The sequence below is a fragment of the Dreissena polymorpha genome, chromosome 14 (genome assembly GCF_020536995.1).
Source record: "Dreissena polymorpha isolate Duluth1 chromosome 14, UMN_Dpol_1.0, whole genome shotgun sequence".
In the NCBI taxonomy this organism is placed as follows: Eukaryota; Metazoa; Mollusca; class Bivalvia; order Myida; family Dreissenidae; genus Dreissena; species Dreissena polymorpha.
Window position 1 is genome coordinate 22,350,372 of NC_068368.1, and position 18,397 is coordinate 22,368,768.

The following is an 18,397-nucleotide window of genomic DNA, read 5'->3' on the forward strand; positions in this document are numbered from 1 at the left end:
ATATGCATTTAGCCCAGTTTTCCCAGAATCTGACTCATAATGTGCAATTGGGATATCCCGAAGAAATACTTCTATCTTATATAAAAAGTTTTATTTCAGTGCAATTTATCAGCTCCCAGCTTTGTTTGAATGTTGTAAAAATCACCAGAAACATGTATTCCACTACAAAATGAATGTGGAAACTTACTTTTTTCAATTTGAAAAAAGTCCTTTATATTTATTGGTCCTTGTCGCAGAAAAATCTCAGTGATTGAAATTTTGCTGATTATTTCAGTTAAAATGCAAATATTGATTTTATTTGAAACTATTTAATGATGCCATTATTTTGATGTCGGAAGAACTTTCAACAGATAGCATTTAAAAACTTTGAATATGTAGAAAATAAACCAATCATCACATAAAATACATATTTTCTCTTTTGGCTGCATGACGTCATGTTTGAACATGTTATACTTTTTGAACACTCGTTAAATAAAATACAAAACTACGCTGAAATCAAGAAAAATTTTCTGTATGATATATAATACATTTGAACCTTGCTCTGGGAAAATGGTCTTTAATGCATGTGTGTACAGTATCATCCCAGATTAGCCTGTGCAGTCTGCACAGGCTTACCAGGGACAGCACTTTCTGCTTAAAAGGAATATCGCATTAATAGCAAGTATCTTGTGAACAAAAATCAAGTTTAGGCGGAAAGAGTTGTCCCTGTTTAGCCTGTGCAGACTGCAGTGGCTAATCTGGGATGACATTATTGCACATGCATTAAACCCTGTTTTCCCAGAGCCAGGTTCATTTGTTTTTAAAAGTACTACATGTATATCTTAAAGTTGGAAATGCATGTTTCTGGGTTGCAGACAATGAAGCCTCGTGACCACATTATTGAAGCATGGAGCACAGATTCTGTATAATTTGTTGTGTACGGATTCTCGGATAGCGATAACATCAGGCTATCCGATTAAAATCACAAGAATTCTGAATATTGCTGAAATAACAATAAAAAAACTGCTAAAAATACACTAAAAATATGCTAGAACTGGGAATTAATTAGTGTTTGGATGTTTTACGGTATGATTTATTTATAAATGACTGTAAAATCATAAATATTTGTGGGGCAGTAAATTTCGTGGATTGACTGATCTACCAACTTAACACAAAAGCATGTGAAAATGACCGATGCAAAATCCTTTTTTTGTCCAAAATCAGTAATCCACAAATTTACATGACATGTTAAAGTATCCTTTTTTAACCACAGAATTGCATGCTGGGGCATATAAATGGGTCATGCTCTGTGAAAAAGGGGTTTAATGCATGTGTGTAAAGTGTCATCCCAGATGAGCCTGTGCAGTTCGCACAGGCTTATCAGGGACGACACTTTCCGCAAAAACTTGATTTTTGCTAAGAAGAGACTTTCTGGAAATGAAAAATATCATAAAAGTGGAAAGTGTCTTCCCTGATTAGCTTGTGTGGACTGCATGGGATAATCTGGGACGACACTTTACACACATTCATTAAACCCCTTTTTCACAGAGCACAGCTAAAATTATTTTACAGTTTTCGTGAAAATATTCAGTCTTCAGTGATTTTACATTTAATTTGTGCTGCACCTAACACTATGTTTTGTATGAAGATTTGTTGAAAGTCATTTTGTTTTCCATGTTTTATTCATGAGGATTTTCAAATATTATCAAATTGGTCGAGACAATTTATTAAAGCAATAGTACGTACTTACGTGTCACATGTTTTAGCGTGCTTCTCGTAAGCACAGACCCTCTGATGTACCGGTAACAAGCTCTGAGGTTACAATAGCAGTATGTATTTCATACCAGTTACCAATTTGCATGAAATATTTATTACAGTTAGTTTTGAATATGTTTGCAAATAGTTTGAAAGCTATTTAGATGGTATATAATAGGCCGGAACCCACATTTTACTAATCTAGATCAAGTATTTACGCTTATTTTGTAAGAGAACATGGAATTGTTTTTATGTCAGCAAAGGTTGTCTGTCAGTATGTTCACACTTGTTTTCTTCTCTCTAATTTGACTAAATTTCCTCTGATCGTAATATAACTAGGGAAATGTTTATTAGGATAACATGCATGCCAAACTCAAACAGCGAAATTCCACAAGGCATTTTTGAGTCATGGCCCTCTGTCCAGATATTTGTTAGAAAATTTCTGTCTCATCCTTTACTTTTCCATATATTCATAAATTTGAAAATAACACCTGTCAACCTGTCCCAAATATCAATGTCACACTCAAAGGTCAGAGGTTGGCAATGAAACTGCTTTAAGTGTGTGTCGATCAACCTGATCTGCTTTGCAATAGACCATAAAAATCCATGTTATGTTTCTCACAGCATGTGAGCTGTTTTTCATAAGAAAAAAGCTTTTCTTTCAAATCGACCAGCAAAAAAGGCAAACCTTAATTCTGAATTTTAAAGATTAGAATTGAAAAAAAAGTCAAACAATTTTGAAAAGATTGTATTTGTTTTCGGTGAAGCGCGATACACAATCTAACTTATTGAAGGACGACAGGAAAAGGGCAAACCTGTATGCCCCCTCTGAAAAGTGGGGGCATAACAAATGAAAATAAAAATACCTATTTTGTTACAACTACTAATTTGTATCAGATATGGGTTCCCTACTTTTAAGTCGCAAAGTTGATTTTCATTAGTTTAAGTGTTGACAATTCTGTTGTTTTAAACCAGTTAGTTTCTGTTATTAAAAATATTTATTTAAAAAATCCTTAGATCTGCCCATGTAATTTTAAATTACATGTATAAAATAATATAATACCCACTAAATAATAGATAAATCATTAAATAGTATTCCAATATGTATTCCTCTAGTAGAGCACTGCCTTAAATTGAGCCATGTTCAGGGAAAACTGAGCTTAATGCATGTGGGTAAAGTGTCACCAGATATTAGCCTGTGCAGTTTGCACAGGCTTATTGGGGACAACACTTACCATCTAGACTGGATTCCCTAAGAAGAGAATTCCATTTTCAGAATAAAATTAATAAAACCCAAAAGTGTTTCCCTGATTAGCCTGTGTGTCTGCGCAGGCTAATCTGGGACAACACTTTACGCTAATGCATTAAGCCCTGTTTTCTCAGAACGTGGCTCAATCAGCAGTGTATTTTTATTATCCCCACAATACAGTATATAGCAGGCAGTTCCACATGCTCACATGCTAACCCATTTGCATGCAAAAAATCAAATGAAAAAAGTTCATAAATTAACTTAAAATACTACTTCATAACAAAAGTGAGAAAAGGTTACTAAAATCAGAAACAGTTACTTATCTACTAAATTGAGAAAAAAAACAAAACATCAGAAATCTTTTGTATCTATTACAGCCATTGATGGAAGCAGTTGTACGTGAAACTTTCTTACACAGTATGAATTAATCAAACAACTGTAATAGCATTTTAGTAACATATAGAGTTTTGTGTCTCTCTGAATTACTATCAATTTCTATAACATATTGATGTCATTTCTTTCTTTTACATCCCTAACCATGTCAAATAATGCTAATAACATAAATTTTGTAAGGTATGTATGGATGGCCTCTATACTTATTACATCTATTATGGGGACCAAAAAAAAGGGTAACCAAAATGCATGTTGAAACAATGGTATCTCTTACAGAAATCTTAAGTGAATACGTGTTTGCACTCAGCCTTTGAATTGTCTTGTTAAATTGGCTTTTGTTGATAAAGCATGTCACGATAGTAAAACATTTGTGTTCACTGCATGAATGTTATCAGTGTTAAAGTTTGTTCTGAAGAATTCCAGTATGTATTTATGTAAAACATGTAATACAATTTAAACATAATATATAACTTAATAGTAGAGGAATATGAAATAATTAAGAAGTAGATAGCCATAAATAACATCTAAATTAGTAATTTCATGCTCTAATGAAAACAAAAGGTACTGTAACATGTTTAAATTAATGAAATTTAACAAAAGCTATATTAACTATATCTTTTCTTTATCATTGCAAGTGTTGTTGTTTAAACACTGGTTAGCTGTTGTATAATGACAATTAATTTTTCTTTTAACATCAAAGTACAATTGTTAAATTATATAAGTTACATGAACAAAATGTCAATTTCTAGAAACAAACTTTGAAAGGCCTATTGAGGCCAAATATATCAGGAAAGAGTGAAGATTATTCTGTGTGTATTTACTTTTATCCCTACTGCCATGGATACAGAACTGAGTATAAATAAAAAACTTAGTATAAATGTTTATAAATAGTTAAAAATTCCTATTGCTTGAATCTTTAAGTTATTCACAATTGCTGACACTTAAGATGTTTATAGTCTGAGCGCAATGATCAGGTTTTATAATTAAATGTTCGTTTTCTTATCCATTTAAGCAAGGTTGGTTATACACCTGTTAACTGTTGTATAATAAGTTTAAAATTCCTATGTTAATCACCAATGCTGGAACTTCAGATCTTCATAGTCTCAGTGCAATGAACAGGTTCTAAATTTCAGTGGAGTGAAGGGGGGTTAGTCTTACACTGTGTTTGATCGAGTTATCTTTTGCTGATTATTCAGGCTGGTATCCCGATTACGGATGATGGACAGCTGGTGGGCGAGCCCGACGGTCAGAGTTTTGGCGTCGGCGTGGCACCAAGGTCAGCCCGTGCTGAACCCTCGTCTGTCGTTCAACTCAAGAAGAAGGAAGACGAGAAGAAGAAGAAGGAAAAGGCAAGCAAGGGCACCAGAAGGTAAATATATTAAATCAAACCTGCTATGTAAATGATGTGATCCAAATAGTCACGTTACCATGGAGAATTTTGTGTTCACAATAGCTAAAATTTGCACTCTTTCATGAAACAATTTATAAGTTAACTTAAGTATTTATTATTTACTTTAATGGTAATTTCTGTTTTTCGGTAACAGCCTGTTTAACTTGTGTGGTAATGTCTGTTTTCTTGTAACAGCCCAATTAACTTTTGTGGTAATGTCTGTTTTCTGGTCAATAGCCCAATTAATTTTTGTGGTTATGTCTGTTAACTGGTTAGCAGCCCAATTAATTTTTGTGGTTATGTCTGTTTTCTGGTAACAGCCCAATTAACTTTTGTGGTAATGTCTCTTTTCTGGTAACAGCCCGATTAAATGTTTTGATAATGTCTGTGTTCTGGTAACAGCCAGATTTACTTTTGTGGTAATGTCAGTTTTCTGGTAACAGTCCGATTTCAGAACTTTTGTGATGATGTCCGTTTTCTGGTAAAAGCCCGATTTCTGAACTTGTGCGGTAATGTCTATTTTCTTGTTACAGCCCGGTTGCAGGCCGTACCAGCCCGGCTGCCAGTGCGGGTAAGGGAGAGCGGGACGTCAAGAGCCCACACACCCCACAGGAGAGGGAGAAGAGGGACGAGGAGGACCGAACAACTCCCACGAGTTCTGCGGGAGGTTCACGGGCAGAGAAACCCACACGACCAAGGTGGGTGGGGAAAGGGTGATCAGTGAAGCAGTGTTTGGCGGAGGCCCTTTTGATTGGGAAAAATTGTGTAATTTTGACTAAAATTGGGATATTGGCATTTTTGGGGAACAAATATTTTTAAACCGAGAATAAAAGTGTTATCAATATTACATATACTTAGATTCAATGTATACTTCTAAATAGGGAAATGAACACAATTTTGAAAACTAAAATTTTTTTTTACATATAACCTTTCATTGGACATTTCAGGGAGTTGTTTGGACAAAATATTTACATTTTGAGATAGAGAATGGGGCCCTATTATTATTTTGGTTGAATTAGCTTTATATTTCCGAACCAACATTTGTTTTGGTATTTCAGTACCCCTCCAAACAGGGCTAAGGCATTCGAGGAATTCAAGCAAGAAAAGGGAAGCGAGATTAACAGAATCCTCGTAGAAAACAAAGGTAACATGTTTTAGTTTGATTTCAGTGCTGGAACAGAATTTTGAAGGCCTTTGCAAACAGATTGGATCCTGATGAGACGACACAGAATGTGGCGTCTCATCAGGATCCAAACTGTTTGCTATTCTGATAGTATTCTTTGAAAAAAATCGAAGTAAATGCTAATTTTAGAAATTCAGCAGGCAACATTTTAGCAGACGACAAATTTCCCAGCATGCAAAGGGTTAAATCATTATAATATTTTGTACCCAGAATGCAAGGTCGAAATGCAGCACATTATTGTCATGAGGGTTTGTCCTCTATAGTTTGACCAAGAGTTTAGTGATTTTAATATTAATAAGTTTTTAATCTATCTAATGATCTATTTGACATGAAACCAACATGGATGGCTTCAAGGTGAACTTGAACGGTGAAAGGTCAAAAAACAGTTCTTTATTTTCAAAAAAGGGCTTTTCTCATCTTGCATTTAATAATTCGAAATATTGAAGCCAGTGTTATTTTTGTTATCCAATAATGCCATTTTACCAAAGATAATTTCAGTTTACCATCGATGGCTATTTTCCTTCATAGTATTTATTTATTGTGTTATGTCTTCTGAAAAAGGTCATTGACTGAAACATTGAGTATAGGCACAAAATAATGCAGCAAAGTAGGTTTTTTGTCTGTTTTTTAATATTTGCTCTCGCCATTTCTAGAAATTCTAACTGCCAAGAAGAAGAAGTACACAGAGTTAGCGCGTGCTATTAATAGCACCAAGGTTGACATCGATGTGACGCGCTCAAAACTCGACCAACTGAAGGATGACCGAGAGGCAGCAGGTAATGGCCAGGGTCAGTTGGGACACTAGTGGGAAAATAACACTCTTATCTCTTTCAGTGCTGGAACCGAATTTTGAAGGCCTTTGCAAACAGTTTAGGTCCAACCTGTTTGCTATTTTGATAGTATTCTTTGATTATTTTTTTTAATGCTAATTTTAGAAATTCAGCAGACGACATTTTAGCAGACGACAAATTTCCCAACATGCAAAGGGCTAGTGGGAAAATAACACACTTATGAAAAGAAATAGCGGTTTACTTATGTTATGTGTGAAAGGGTGAAATGTGGCTAATATTTGTGCAGTGTTCTGTGAAAACTGGGCTTAAAGTGTCATCCCAGATTAGCCTGTGCAGTCTGCACAGGCTTATCAGGGACAAAACTCTCCACCTACACTTGATATTTGCTTACAGGACACTTCCTTAAAAGGAAAAATACCATAAAAAGGTAGTGTCGTCCCTAATGAGACTGTCCGGACTTAGAAAACATTTTACGCACAAGTTCATTTCTAATCAGATGCATAGAAAATTGAAGTGTTGTGATATATATCGATATTTTTAAGCAGTGTTAAGAAAACTTTAACCATGAGCCTTGGTGAGAAATTCAGTTTTTTTTGTCCAGCAAATAAACTTATGTGTTCAACACTTGTTATTTTATTTATCCCATAATGTTTTCATTTTTTTGGTGTTCATTTCGTAAGTATACACAAAAAATGGCTGAATAAACACAGACGCATTCAATGACTTTATGAGAAATAACCCCTAAACAATGTCTCTTGACTGTCATGTTTTCTGTATCAAGTGTACAAGAATACACCAAACTTTATCAGATGGGATGGGATCTTGATGAGAAGAGTTTTCCAATCAACCTTTACTTATTGAAAGGTCGGAGCAAATTAACAGACAGAATGTTTTACTGACGCAAACTTTACAGTTTTTTGTCATTAACAAATGGGCCTCGCTTAGGGAAAACAGGGCTTAATGCATGTGCCTATAAAAGTGTCATCCTAGAAAAGTCTTCTTTATGTCCCACTTCTTCTTCCAGGTCCGACGTACAACGAGGACGGAGACATCGTCATCTCTGAGGCGGAATTCCTGGAAATCAAGAAACTGAAGGATCTGAAGCAGGCGTACAGAAACGACTTTGATGAACTCAAGAATCTTAAAGCCGAGGTCCAGTATTGCCAGCGATTGGTTGATCAGTGTCGCCAGAGGCTTATTCAAGGTATCAGTCTGTTTGATAAGAAGCTTTAAAAAAATAATATTATTAGTTTAAGACTTTTTTCTTAGTGTAAATCAATTTAAGCAGAAGCTTAGAGTTGCTACAATTCCAAACAAATTCTTCAAGTTGTTCTTAACTTAACTGGATCTTTTAAAAAATGCAGATTTTAGGTGAACCCAGTACATGTAAGCGGAATAGGCTATTTAGCTCACTTGAGGCGGTTCCAAAGTCAAGCTTCTTTATATTGAGCAGTTAAAGGAGATTTTAAACTGTGATATGTAATTGCGTCATGTGTCATCCCAGATTAGCCTGTGCAGTCCGCTAAATCATAAAATAAAATATCATGAACATATTTATAACCATTATAAGACAGAAACAGACAATAAAATTGCATAAACACATTATCCGGTTTTCTCTCAGAGTTTGACATTTTATGCAGAGAGTTTGATAAACCAGTCTGTTTTTTTCTTCCAGAGTTTGACAACTGGTATGCAGAAAGCTTCTTGAACCAGTCAGAGGATGTCCAGTCCAGCGTGGCGGCTGGTCACGGCGTGAGACCTGGCATCTTCATCCCCTACAATCCCAATGCTATGGTTTGTACTCTTACAAAGTAGTGTTGTTGTTTTTTGCTTTATATTTTACTGCCTGTGCCTTTTGGATTGGAAAAAAAGTGGAGAAACCTTGAAATTGGGGAAAATGGAGTATGTTAGTATTATATTAATATGATTATAAATAACAGTATTCTGGTTGTTTGTAAGTGCATGTTGAACTTCATTTTTAAATTTATATTATAAAGTGATAGGGAATTTAGAAAGTGAGATTTACTGGACCAGTTTAATCCATCTTGTTATGTCCAGACTTTACTCGTAATTTCTTGTCGTGGACATTACTCCCATAGTCTCAATACATAGATTCCAAGGCCACTGCCTTGATTTGGTCAGCGCACATGAAATGTTCATTAAATTCAACTCAAAGTTGAGTGAGAATATTGAGTATGTTTCTGATACTAAGCCCTGAACTTGGTCCCGGGGGGGAAATCTCCCAAACTGAGATTTAAACCCCAGACCTGATTTCTAGGAGTGCACCATATCCGTCATGCCAATCTATATATCGTTGCCTTGGATTTAGGTTGAGGACGAACAAGAGAAGTTTGACCGTCTTCAGATGGAGCTGTTGATGAACGACCCAGACTCGACGGCATTCTACAACGCGCAAATGAGGACCCAACGTAGGGTACGAGAACGTTTATTTCAAGGGGATGTCCATGGAAAGAAATTCTAATAAAATACAGAACATTGTAATTTAGCTATAGTTTGAATGAAGGTTTATGGGTTGTTTTTTTATTCTTTGGAACTCTTCTTTAACTCTTTCAGTGCTGGAACCGAATTTTGAAGGCCTTTGCAAACAGTTTGGATCCAGATGAGACGCCACAGAATGTGGCGTCTCATCAGAATCCAAACCGTTTGCTATTCTGATAGTATTCATTGAAAAAAATCGAAGAAAATGCTAATTTTAGAAATTCAGCAGACGATATTTTAGCAGACGACATATTTCCCAGCATGCAAAGGGTTAAGACGCTGAAATAATGAGGACCTATGGAACATTACGGTCTCCATTTATTTGAAAAGTGGGATATTAGGAAACTGTTAGTTTATCAGGTGTAACATTAAACAAGTATTCCCTTGAACATTAAGTATTCAAGACATTTGATGTTTTTTGTATCTTTTGCATGTTTTTTTTAAATAAATATAATGGCTTTTAATCTAGTTTTTTCGTTGTTGTTGTTTTATCATTGACTGACCATTGAAGAATGTTATCAAATTTGAGCCCTTTTCTGGGAAAATGGGGCGTTGAAGTGTTGTTCAATATCATGAAGATGCATTAAGCCCTGTTTTCCCAGAACCCGGCTAATTTGTATGAGTGTTTACTTTGTTTTGCAATTATTAAGGCATACTGCATATACATACTTGTTGTTGTCTTTAAACAACAAACAGACTTGACTTATTCAAGTAGTCATAGTTGCTGTTTTAAAATTGCAATACTCACCATATTTGTTGTTGTATATTCATATATAACAGAATTGACATATCCAAGTTACCATAGTATTCATGTTTGTTGTCGTCTGTAGAAAACATATGAGGAGGCCATGTCGCAATCTCAGCCTGCGTACCGCCGCGCGCCGGGCACACCGACAATGGCGATCAGAAACAAGCCACCCACCATGCTGCAGATGTCGCACTAGGAGAGGAACGCCACCTTTGACAGCCTTGTTGTTATTTCAGAAAAAGACATCACCTTCGCTGTTGCTATGACATCTTTGACAGACTTTTGTTGCATTTTTCATTAACTAATTGTGCGCTGTTGTCAACAGATTGTGCACATGTCGCACTTAGAGAGATGCATCACCTTCATTGTTGTTTTACATGTCTATAAAATTTGACAGACTTTCGTTGTATTTTTTTTTCAACCGTCAAATATAACTGTATAAATATACAAGATAAAAGTACTGAAAGGCTGAATTCCATGTCACTGTCTAGTGTATAGATTTAAAGAAAAGCTTGTGATGTGATTTGTTGTATTTTTAGTAAATTACTTGTGCTGCTGTTGTAAAACCATGTTCTAAGAAAACGGGGCTAAATGCATGTCTGTAGTGTTATTGGGGATTAGCCTGTGCAGTCAGGACATATTATTCAGGAAAGACACTTTGGAATTTTTCGTCGCCCCTGATTTTCCTAGGGCTCAGGCTAAACTGGGACAACCTGTTACGTAAACCAAGTTTTACTTTCTAAAACCACATTTACTGAAAAGGTGTATGATGTCAAGTGGTAGGTCTATAGTATATCTCTACATATATCTACATTGTATTGATAAAAAGTAATGTTTTGGGGTTGTTTATAAATGTGGACTCAAGACAATACGTTTGTATATTTGTATTAAAATGTCTGTTGAAATATTTACGTTTCTTTTCCGAGTAGAGTATTTAATATTGAATATTTGAGTATTTTAGTTGCATGTGTAGAGTGCGACGTTTTTAACAGAAATTACAAAGGTTTTATTGCAGTAGCAAAGTTGAATGTGTATAGTACAAATTAAAAGGCTGAGTGCCTTTGTTGCGTATAAAAGGTGTGATCTTGTGACTGTGATATTTATTCTATTTACATTTTATGTTTTACATGCAATGCTTTTTTTCACATCATTCATATTTTATCATGTTGCATTATTTTTAAGTTAAAGCCCCAATTTGGGAATGTTTAAAATCTGCATGGTGCGTATGTATTTTAGGTAGGTATTCTGAATTTTGCAAAAAGCCAATGGTTTGAAAAAGTTTGTCCTTTTGGAAATGATAATAAATTTAGATGAAGAACACTGTTTAAACAACTTGTTTTGGAAAACTAAATAGAAAAGTATTTTTGAAGTGTATTATTGCCATTTGTTATCTGAATCAACAAATAAAAATTGTATACACTATTTTTAATACAGGAGTTATATTACAGACCAGTAATTTTTTCCCAGATTCGTTTCATAGCATGTCATTCACCACATAAAGTATATTTTGTTATAAAGACGAATTTATAAGTGTATTTATAATATATAATTGCCGCATGTGCTACCCTGGTTCTGCTGACTTTTTGAAGCCAGTGTGTAACTGCTGTTTCTCTTTTTCTTGAGATATATTTGAATGTGACAAAAATGTAAAAATTGAATTCGATATTTGTAACTAAATAAATCATTGCTTTCTCCATACATTTGTTGGATCTTTTGTGCATTTTCCACTTACAACATTTTACCTCCATCTTAGGACTACCGGCAATTTACCGGCATGTTGACAGTATCTTTGTCAAAATAATGCAGCACAAATGCTTACACTATATAAGTTGAAGACAGAAGCCGTGGCTGACATATTTTCGCCTTCCCAAAGAATGGTTGAGGTGCAAATGCAAACACTATACGTGACGAAGTGCGCACATTTATCATTCATATTATATTGTAATAAATATCATTTATATTTCCAATTATTGCTTCTTGCGACTTGTTATGACAAAGTAATTTCAACAAGATGTGTTTGTGAAACACTTTGTCCCCCATATATTTGTTCGTTGACCTTGAAGGATGACCTTGATCTTTCACCACTCAAAATGTGCAGCTCCATGAGATACACATGCATGCCAAATATCAAATTGCTATCTTCATTATTGCAAAAGTTATGGCCAATGTTAAAGTTTGACGCAAACAATCTAACCAACAAACAGACAGGGAAAAAACAAGATGTCCCCCAGTATAGACCTAGGGACATTAAAAGGAGAAACTGCATGAAACTGTCTCGCAATTCTTAGTGAAATAATATCAATATTAATATTTTTCTGTTATGAATATTATTTGCTTACGAAGAGATGACAATAGTTGAACCTTTAATTGACCTTTATACTCACTAGAGTGTGTTGTGCTAGACTTGAACGAAGAGATGACAATAGTTGAACCTTTATTTGATTTTTATACTCACTAAAGTGTTGCTAGACTTGAACTCTTATCAGTACAATGCCCCCTTAAATTAATTTTTAAAATCAAAGATCGTTTGAGGGAAGTGTCTAATAATTTTATCAGGTCTCCAAGAGTTTGATAAATGAGTCAACACTTAATAACATAGCGTCTTAAGACTTTGTAAGAATTTCCATAGTATAGTGGGCAACAACGTCATGTATAACAAATAAAAAAAACTTCCATTAAATATTCATAGCATTTATTTTTATCTTTGACACTGTACATATAAATTACATAGCTAAAACAAGAAGAATGTACAATAGCACACCGATGCGAACCAATGGATGAAAAAAAACATGCAACCTTTTTTCCTTCTATACCAAAAAGTGTTACTAAATAAATATATATAATGCAGATGAAAATAGTGAATGCAAAAGAAATATTTAAACATTTACACTTAAATATTGTTTCAACAGAGGAAATTGGTTGCCCATTTCAGTTCCTAATTAATATATTAAATTGAATATTAAGTTTTAAGATTGAATAGAGTTTCTATAACAACGTTTTAACAGCAGTGTATTTATTTTTCACCATTTAAGGAATAGGCCCCTTTGGAGTGAGAAAACTGTGTCACTTTGACATAAGAATAGCACTGCATAACGGGTGCCACGCTCGGCTGCGAAAGCTTGTCAGAATTTTTTTTTAAAGGTCACAGTGACCTTTACCTTTGACCTAGTGACCCGAAAATGGGTGTGGCGTGTAGAACTCATCAAGGTGCATCTACATATGAAGTTTCAAATTTGTAGGTGGAATAGGTGGAAGCACTTTGATTTTAGAGGCAATGTAAAGGTTTTAGCACGAAGCGGACGGCGGACGACACGACACGACAAGCTGGCTATAACAATACCTCGGGTTTTCTCCGAAAACAGCCGAGCTCAAAATGAGAAACTGTTTTTTGTTTACAATTACTTTATATTGAGATTGTGGGAGTGGGGAGATAAACTATATGTTGCAATTATATATTTTTTAAACCTTAAATTGGGAATTTAGGCGTTCATTTACAGAAAAATATACGTTTTAACCTTGAAATAAGGCAGCATTTTGTCGCCAGATTTGGCAAGATACACGCACTGTTACCTAACAGTGAATTCATTCAAGGCTTCACTTTGAATTTCTTGATGGCAATCTGTTATTTTGTATAAAACTTCTGCAATTTTATAAACAGTACCAATACAACTTTAAAATGAACTATAAAAACAAAATTCAATACTGATTGAAAGACCCCAACAATTTGAAGAAAATCATAAATTGTGTTTCATGAAAACTAATAACATTGTATAATAACTGAAAAGAGCAACACTAACTCTTTGTTAACAAGCAATAGGGCTTTAAAATTCACACACTCTCTTACAAAAATCTTTTCTTCACATGTCTATATTTACACATGGCTGACAATTTACAAATACTCATTAATGTACAGTGGAATTTAATTAAAATATATAATTTACTCTTTTTAACAAGTTATGCAATGGTGAGTTTTATACACAATAAGGTGATAGACACTACAAGTTTAATGTAGACAATTAATCTTTATCTTGTGAAACCAGTAAATAAATTAACATCGTTTATACGAAACCAAACATTTCTTGATGCAATTTCTTTAATCTACCAGTTTTCTAACACAGATCATTCTTACAAAAAGCATTGCTTTTATAATAAAATAAATTAATGCATAACAAATAATTTTGGTCAAACCCTTTAACATTAACTGTGATTGAATTCTCAGGATTTGTTCATAACATAGCACAGGAGCAGAATGAGCTCTACAATAACTAACACAATGTGGCAAAATTGTCACAAAACCAGGTTTTCAATTTGAAAAAAAAGTCTGACAAAGGGAGACAATTCAAATTGTGCATTGTTACTGATTGTTCCTAGTTACCCACCTTGTGCCAAATGCAATCTTTTTTTAGTTGTTGGGACCTTGATTTCGACCGAATATTACAATTCGGACAATATGCGCCAGGGCACTTGGTGACAATCATTTTGTGAAAGTTTCATTGAACTCCGTTGAGAAATAAACTATGAGTTGCGCTCGGAAGAATTGTTCCGCCCACCCGCCCACCAATCTAATGACCCGTTTTTTTCCTTCTGAAAACCTGGTTAATAACAAATGAGCCACTCTCTGGGAAAACAGTGCTTAACCCTTTGCATGCTGGGAAATTTGTCGTCTGCTAAAATGTCGTCTGCTGAATTTCTAAAATTAGCATTTTCTTCTATTTTTTTCAAATAATACTATCAGAATAGCAAACAGTTTGGATCCTGATGAGACGCCACGTTCTGTGGCGTCTCATCTGGATCCAAACTGTTTGCAAAGGCCTTCAAAATCTGGTTCCAGCACTGAGAGGGTTAATGCATGTACGTTTTTTGTCGTCTAGCTATGCAGTCTGCACTGGCTAATCAGGGACATAACTCTCCGCCTTAACTGGATTGTTGCTAATAGACTACCTATAAACAAAAGATTCCATAACAAGAGATGTGTTTGTCAGAAACACAATGTCCCCTACTGCGCCGCTTTGAAGATATACATTTTACCTTTTACCTTCAAGGATGACCTTGACCTTTCACCACTCAAAATGTGCAGCTCCATGAGATACACATGCATGCCAAATATCAAGTTGCTATCTTCAATATTGCAAAAGTATGAGCAAGGTTAAAGTTTAGGGACACACACATAGTTATAATGACAGACAGGCCAAAAACAATATACCCCCGATTATTCTATCCGGGGGCATAAAAAGAGAAAAGTGTTGTCCCTGATTAGCAAATATTGGATGACACTAAACACACGTATTAAGCCCAGTCTTGCCAGAATGAGCCTAATACGTATCTGTGTATCGCAAACTCTGACAAAAATGGAAAAATAGTTTTTTCCTTCCTCACAAACTCACACTTTATTCTACCCAAAAGATGATTAATGTGGCCCCAAAACATGTGTAATTAACAATAACTTAACAAATAGGTTTAATTATGGTACATTTATGGGTTGTTTGTTTTGCCTTTTTTTTGGACTTTTTTTCTAAATTGCACAAGTAATGTTTCAAAGTATATATTAAATTGCAAAATCTACTAATGAACATTGCTTAGAATCAATTTTTTGAGTGGTTACAAAATCAAAATTATTGTGTTTTATTCTACTTCAATTCACCCAAATGTATTTAGTGAACAGCAATCATCCTTGAAAATAATTTTGAATTAACTCGACTACACGACTTTGGATCCAGTCTGTTAGAAATTGTCAATACTTCTGCTTTAAAAGCTGCCTTTCCACTTAAATGTTCCACTTGCAACTGTCCATTCCGTTGATTCGGTGGGGATTGAAGATTCTTTAACCTTCACATAAATCTTCCCCAGCAAGCAATAATGTTAGGCTATCATGCTTTTTATCAAACAGTTTGGTGGAAACTTTTTATCATCATATCCTATCCACAAACCAAGAGATGCAATGTTGCCACAATGTCACAAGGTATTGAAATGTCTGGTGTTGCATCAAATAGCTTAGCTATAATAATAGTATTTTAAGCAACGACATCTCAACTGAAAAATGTCATGGCTTCGCCCTGTTCGTCCCGTTTTCTGCAGCAACATTTGGTTGCTATGACAACAGTTGACTGTTGCTAGGGTAACGGGGGTTGAGTGAGTCTCTGTTGCTATGGGTCACAATAAACGTTGCTAGGCAGTCACTAGGTATTGTTAGGAGCACTTGTTGCGGAAGTGGGCAGGAAGGTTGACGACACCACCAATGTTGGCTTTAAGCTCTCAAGCTCAGATATCTGCTGGGCCAGGAAAAGATTCCTGAAAACAAGTAACACATTTAATTGTGAAATGCAAAAACATATAAACCCTTTCATTCTCAGATAAACAAGCAAATTCGTTGAATTGATATCGCCCGCCAATATGCTTCTGGACACAAAAGTATTATATTTGACACAGAAAATATTTTTTTAAGATACAAAGGGCCATAACTCTGTTATTATCAGATGGTGTACAATGCCATTTGGCGTGCATCATCCTCTTATCCATATATATACTCATACCAAGTTTTAATGAAATCCGCTTGAGCACTTTCAAGATATGGCTTTGGACACAAAAGTGCCGGCCAGCCAGACGGACGGACAACGCCAAAACAATATCCATCCGCATATGGCGGGGGATAACAATGTGATGCATGTTTGTAGTTCCTTATATATCAAATTAAATTTAAGATTTTTCTTACTAGATTCAAGTTTTAAAAGCTTCATTTGCAACCCTAAGGTACTAATTAGAAGCAAACAGCATAAAACCTGAACAGTCTGTGAGATACTTGCAGGCTGTTCTGGTTCTATGCTGGTTGCAAATAACCAGCAAAGAGCAATTTTCAACTTAAATTAATACCCTCCCTTTCATTATATTCATCTCATATTACATAACATTTACATAACATTTACATAACATTTCCCACTCATAATCTAAGATTCAAACTGGAGGATAGTAATAGTCTGTTTACGGTTATACAGACAGGGATTTGGGATGAATAAAAGGTTTAGATTGACCAACCATTTATTATAACAGTCTTTGCATTGTTTGAAGGTCTAACTTCACAATCACAACTTGTTCCTACCTCTGTTCATGAAGCGTTGACTGTATCTCCTCGACCCGTACCAAACTGCGGGCCCGTTTCAGGTCCACAGACACCTGACTACTGATGAGGCTCCCGATACGTAGACTCTCGTCATGATAAAGTCGGGCCTGTGAGAGGGAAACCAGTGCTGTCTGATTGTATCATACATTCATAGACGCAAATAAACCAAGCTCTGGGAAAATAAAGGTTTAACCCTTTACCAATTACCTATTATGACACATTTGTAGTCCCTTAGAAAGTTAAATATTAAAGACCTCTCTTAATATAATATTGAAGTTTTAAAGGTTTCATTTCCAACCCTTACATACTGATGAGCAGCAAACAGCCTAAAACCTGAACAGACTGCGAGTTACTCGCAGGCTGTTCTGGTTTAATTTTCACAGTGCTTTTGAGTGGGAAAGGGTTAATGCATGTGTGAACTTTTCACATTAGCCTGTGGGCACTTCAGGGATGACTCTTTCCGCATAGACAGGATTTTCTTTAAGGAGATACTTTCCTTAAACGAGAAAGTCCATAAAAGCGGAAAGTGTCTTCTCCAGAAAGCCTGCGCAGACTGCACAGGCTTATTAGGGATGACATTTTAGCACATGCATTAGGCCCAAATTTTCCCAAAACGAGGCTTGTAGTTACCAATAGAATTGTCGCTTCACTCTCAAAATCTGAAAACTCTGGCATCTTAGAAATGGAATTTTAAAGTCTATTTCAATGGATTTTGTTTTCAAAGATAGTTCTATTTTGGCCCCTTGGTGCAAAAAGGTACCATTTGACAATGAAATTAGAAGGCACATGTTACCTTTAAGCTCCTATGGGGCAATTTATATAAACAAATTTTTTGACAGCTGTTTTAAAGGATCCTCCAGATTCAGGGCTTGAACTTTTTTTTTACTTGCACAAAATTGCGAGCAGCTTTAATACCAACTCGCAAAATCAAAAACATTCTCACAATGATGGAAACATAAAAAACCTTAGACATTAGTTTAGTACTATTTAAACAAAATAAAAGTACTTAACATGTATACACATTTTATTTCTGCAACCATACAAAGATATCAGTTCCTTGGACCATAAGGGCCCACATCAGGTTGATTGACCATCTTCATCTACAACAAGTTTTAGTCTTATTTTAAGTTATTTTCCCCACTAATTCACTGTTTTCGTAGAAGGATTTAAAATCCGTTTTTTCTAACTAAATGGTTAACTTTGCTTTATCTTTTGTATTACGTATATTTTGTGTTATTTCCGTCTGTGGGAATAAAGTGACAAGTTATTTTTCGCTTCAATGAACATGTGTAAATA

General features: G+C 35.1%; 2 protein-coding genes across 3 annotated transcripts in view; one reads left to right on the forward strand and one right to left on the reverse strand.

The window, feature by feature from the left end:
• LOC127857843 (kinesin-like protein KIF9) overlaps window positions 1–10,386 on the forward strand; it is a 31,301-nt gene extending 20,915 nt beyond the window's left edge. Inside the window, exons 14-22 of one of the 2 annotated variants that reach the window (XM_052394529.1) lie at window positions 1,746–1,808; window positions 4,573–4,745; window positions 5,300–5,464; window positions 5,825–5,910; window positions 6,603–6,725; window positions 7,765–7,944; window positions 8,416–8,534; window positions 9,070–9,174; window positions 10,070–10,386. In XM_052394529.1, coding sequence (XP_052250489.1) covers window positions 1,746–1,808; window positions 4,573–4,745; window positions 5,300–5,464; window positions 5,825–5,910; window positions 6,603–6,725; window positions 7,765–7,944; window positions 8,416–8,534; window positions 9,070–9,174; window positions 10,070–10,183 — 1,128 coding nt within the window. In that variant the 3' untranslated portion in view covers window positions 10,184–10,386. The remainder of the gene's footprint in view (window positions 1–1,745; window positions 1,809–4,572; window positions 4,746–5,299; window positions 5,465–5,824; window positions 5,911–6,602; window positions 6,726–7,764; window positions 7,945–8,415; window positions 8,535–9,069; window positions 9,175–10,069) is intronic. The other variant, XM_052394530.1, reaches the window with a different exon arrangement.
• A 2,276-nt stretch (window positions 10,387–12,662) lies between these two features.
• LOC127857844 (WW domain-containing adapter protein with coiled-coil-like) overlaps window positions 12,663–18,397 on the reverse strand; it is a 47,340-nt gene continuing 41,605 nt past the window's right edge. The window contains exons 12-13 of the mRNA XM_052394531.1: window positions 17,081–17,208; window positions 12,663–16,275 (exon numbers count right to left, since the gene is read on the reverse strand). Coding sequence (XP_052250491.1) covers window positions 16,164–16,275; window positions 17,081–17,208 — 240 coding nt within the window. The 3' untranslated portion in view covers window positions 12,663–16,163. The remainder of the gene's footprint in view (window positions 16,276–17,080; window positions 17,209–18,397) is intronic.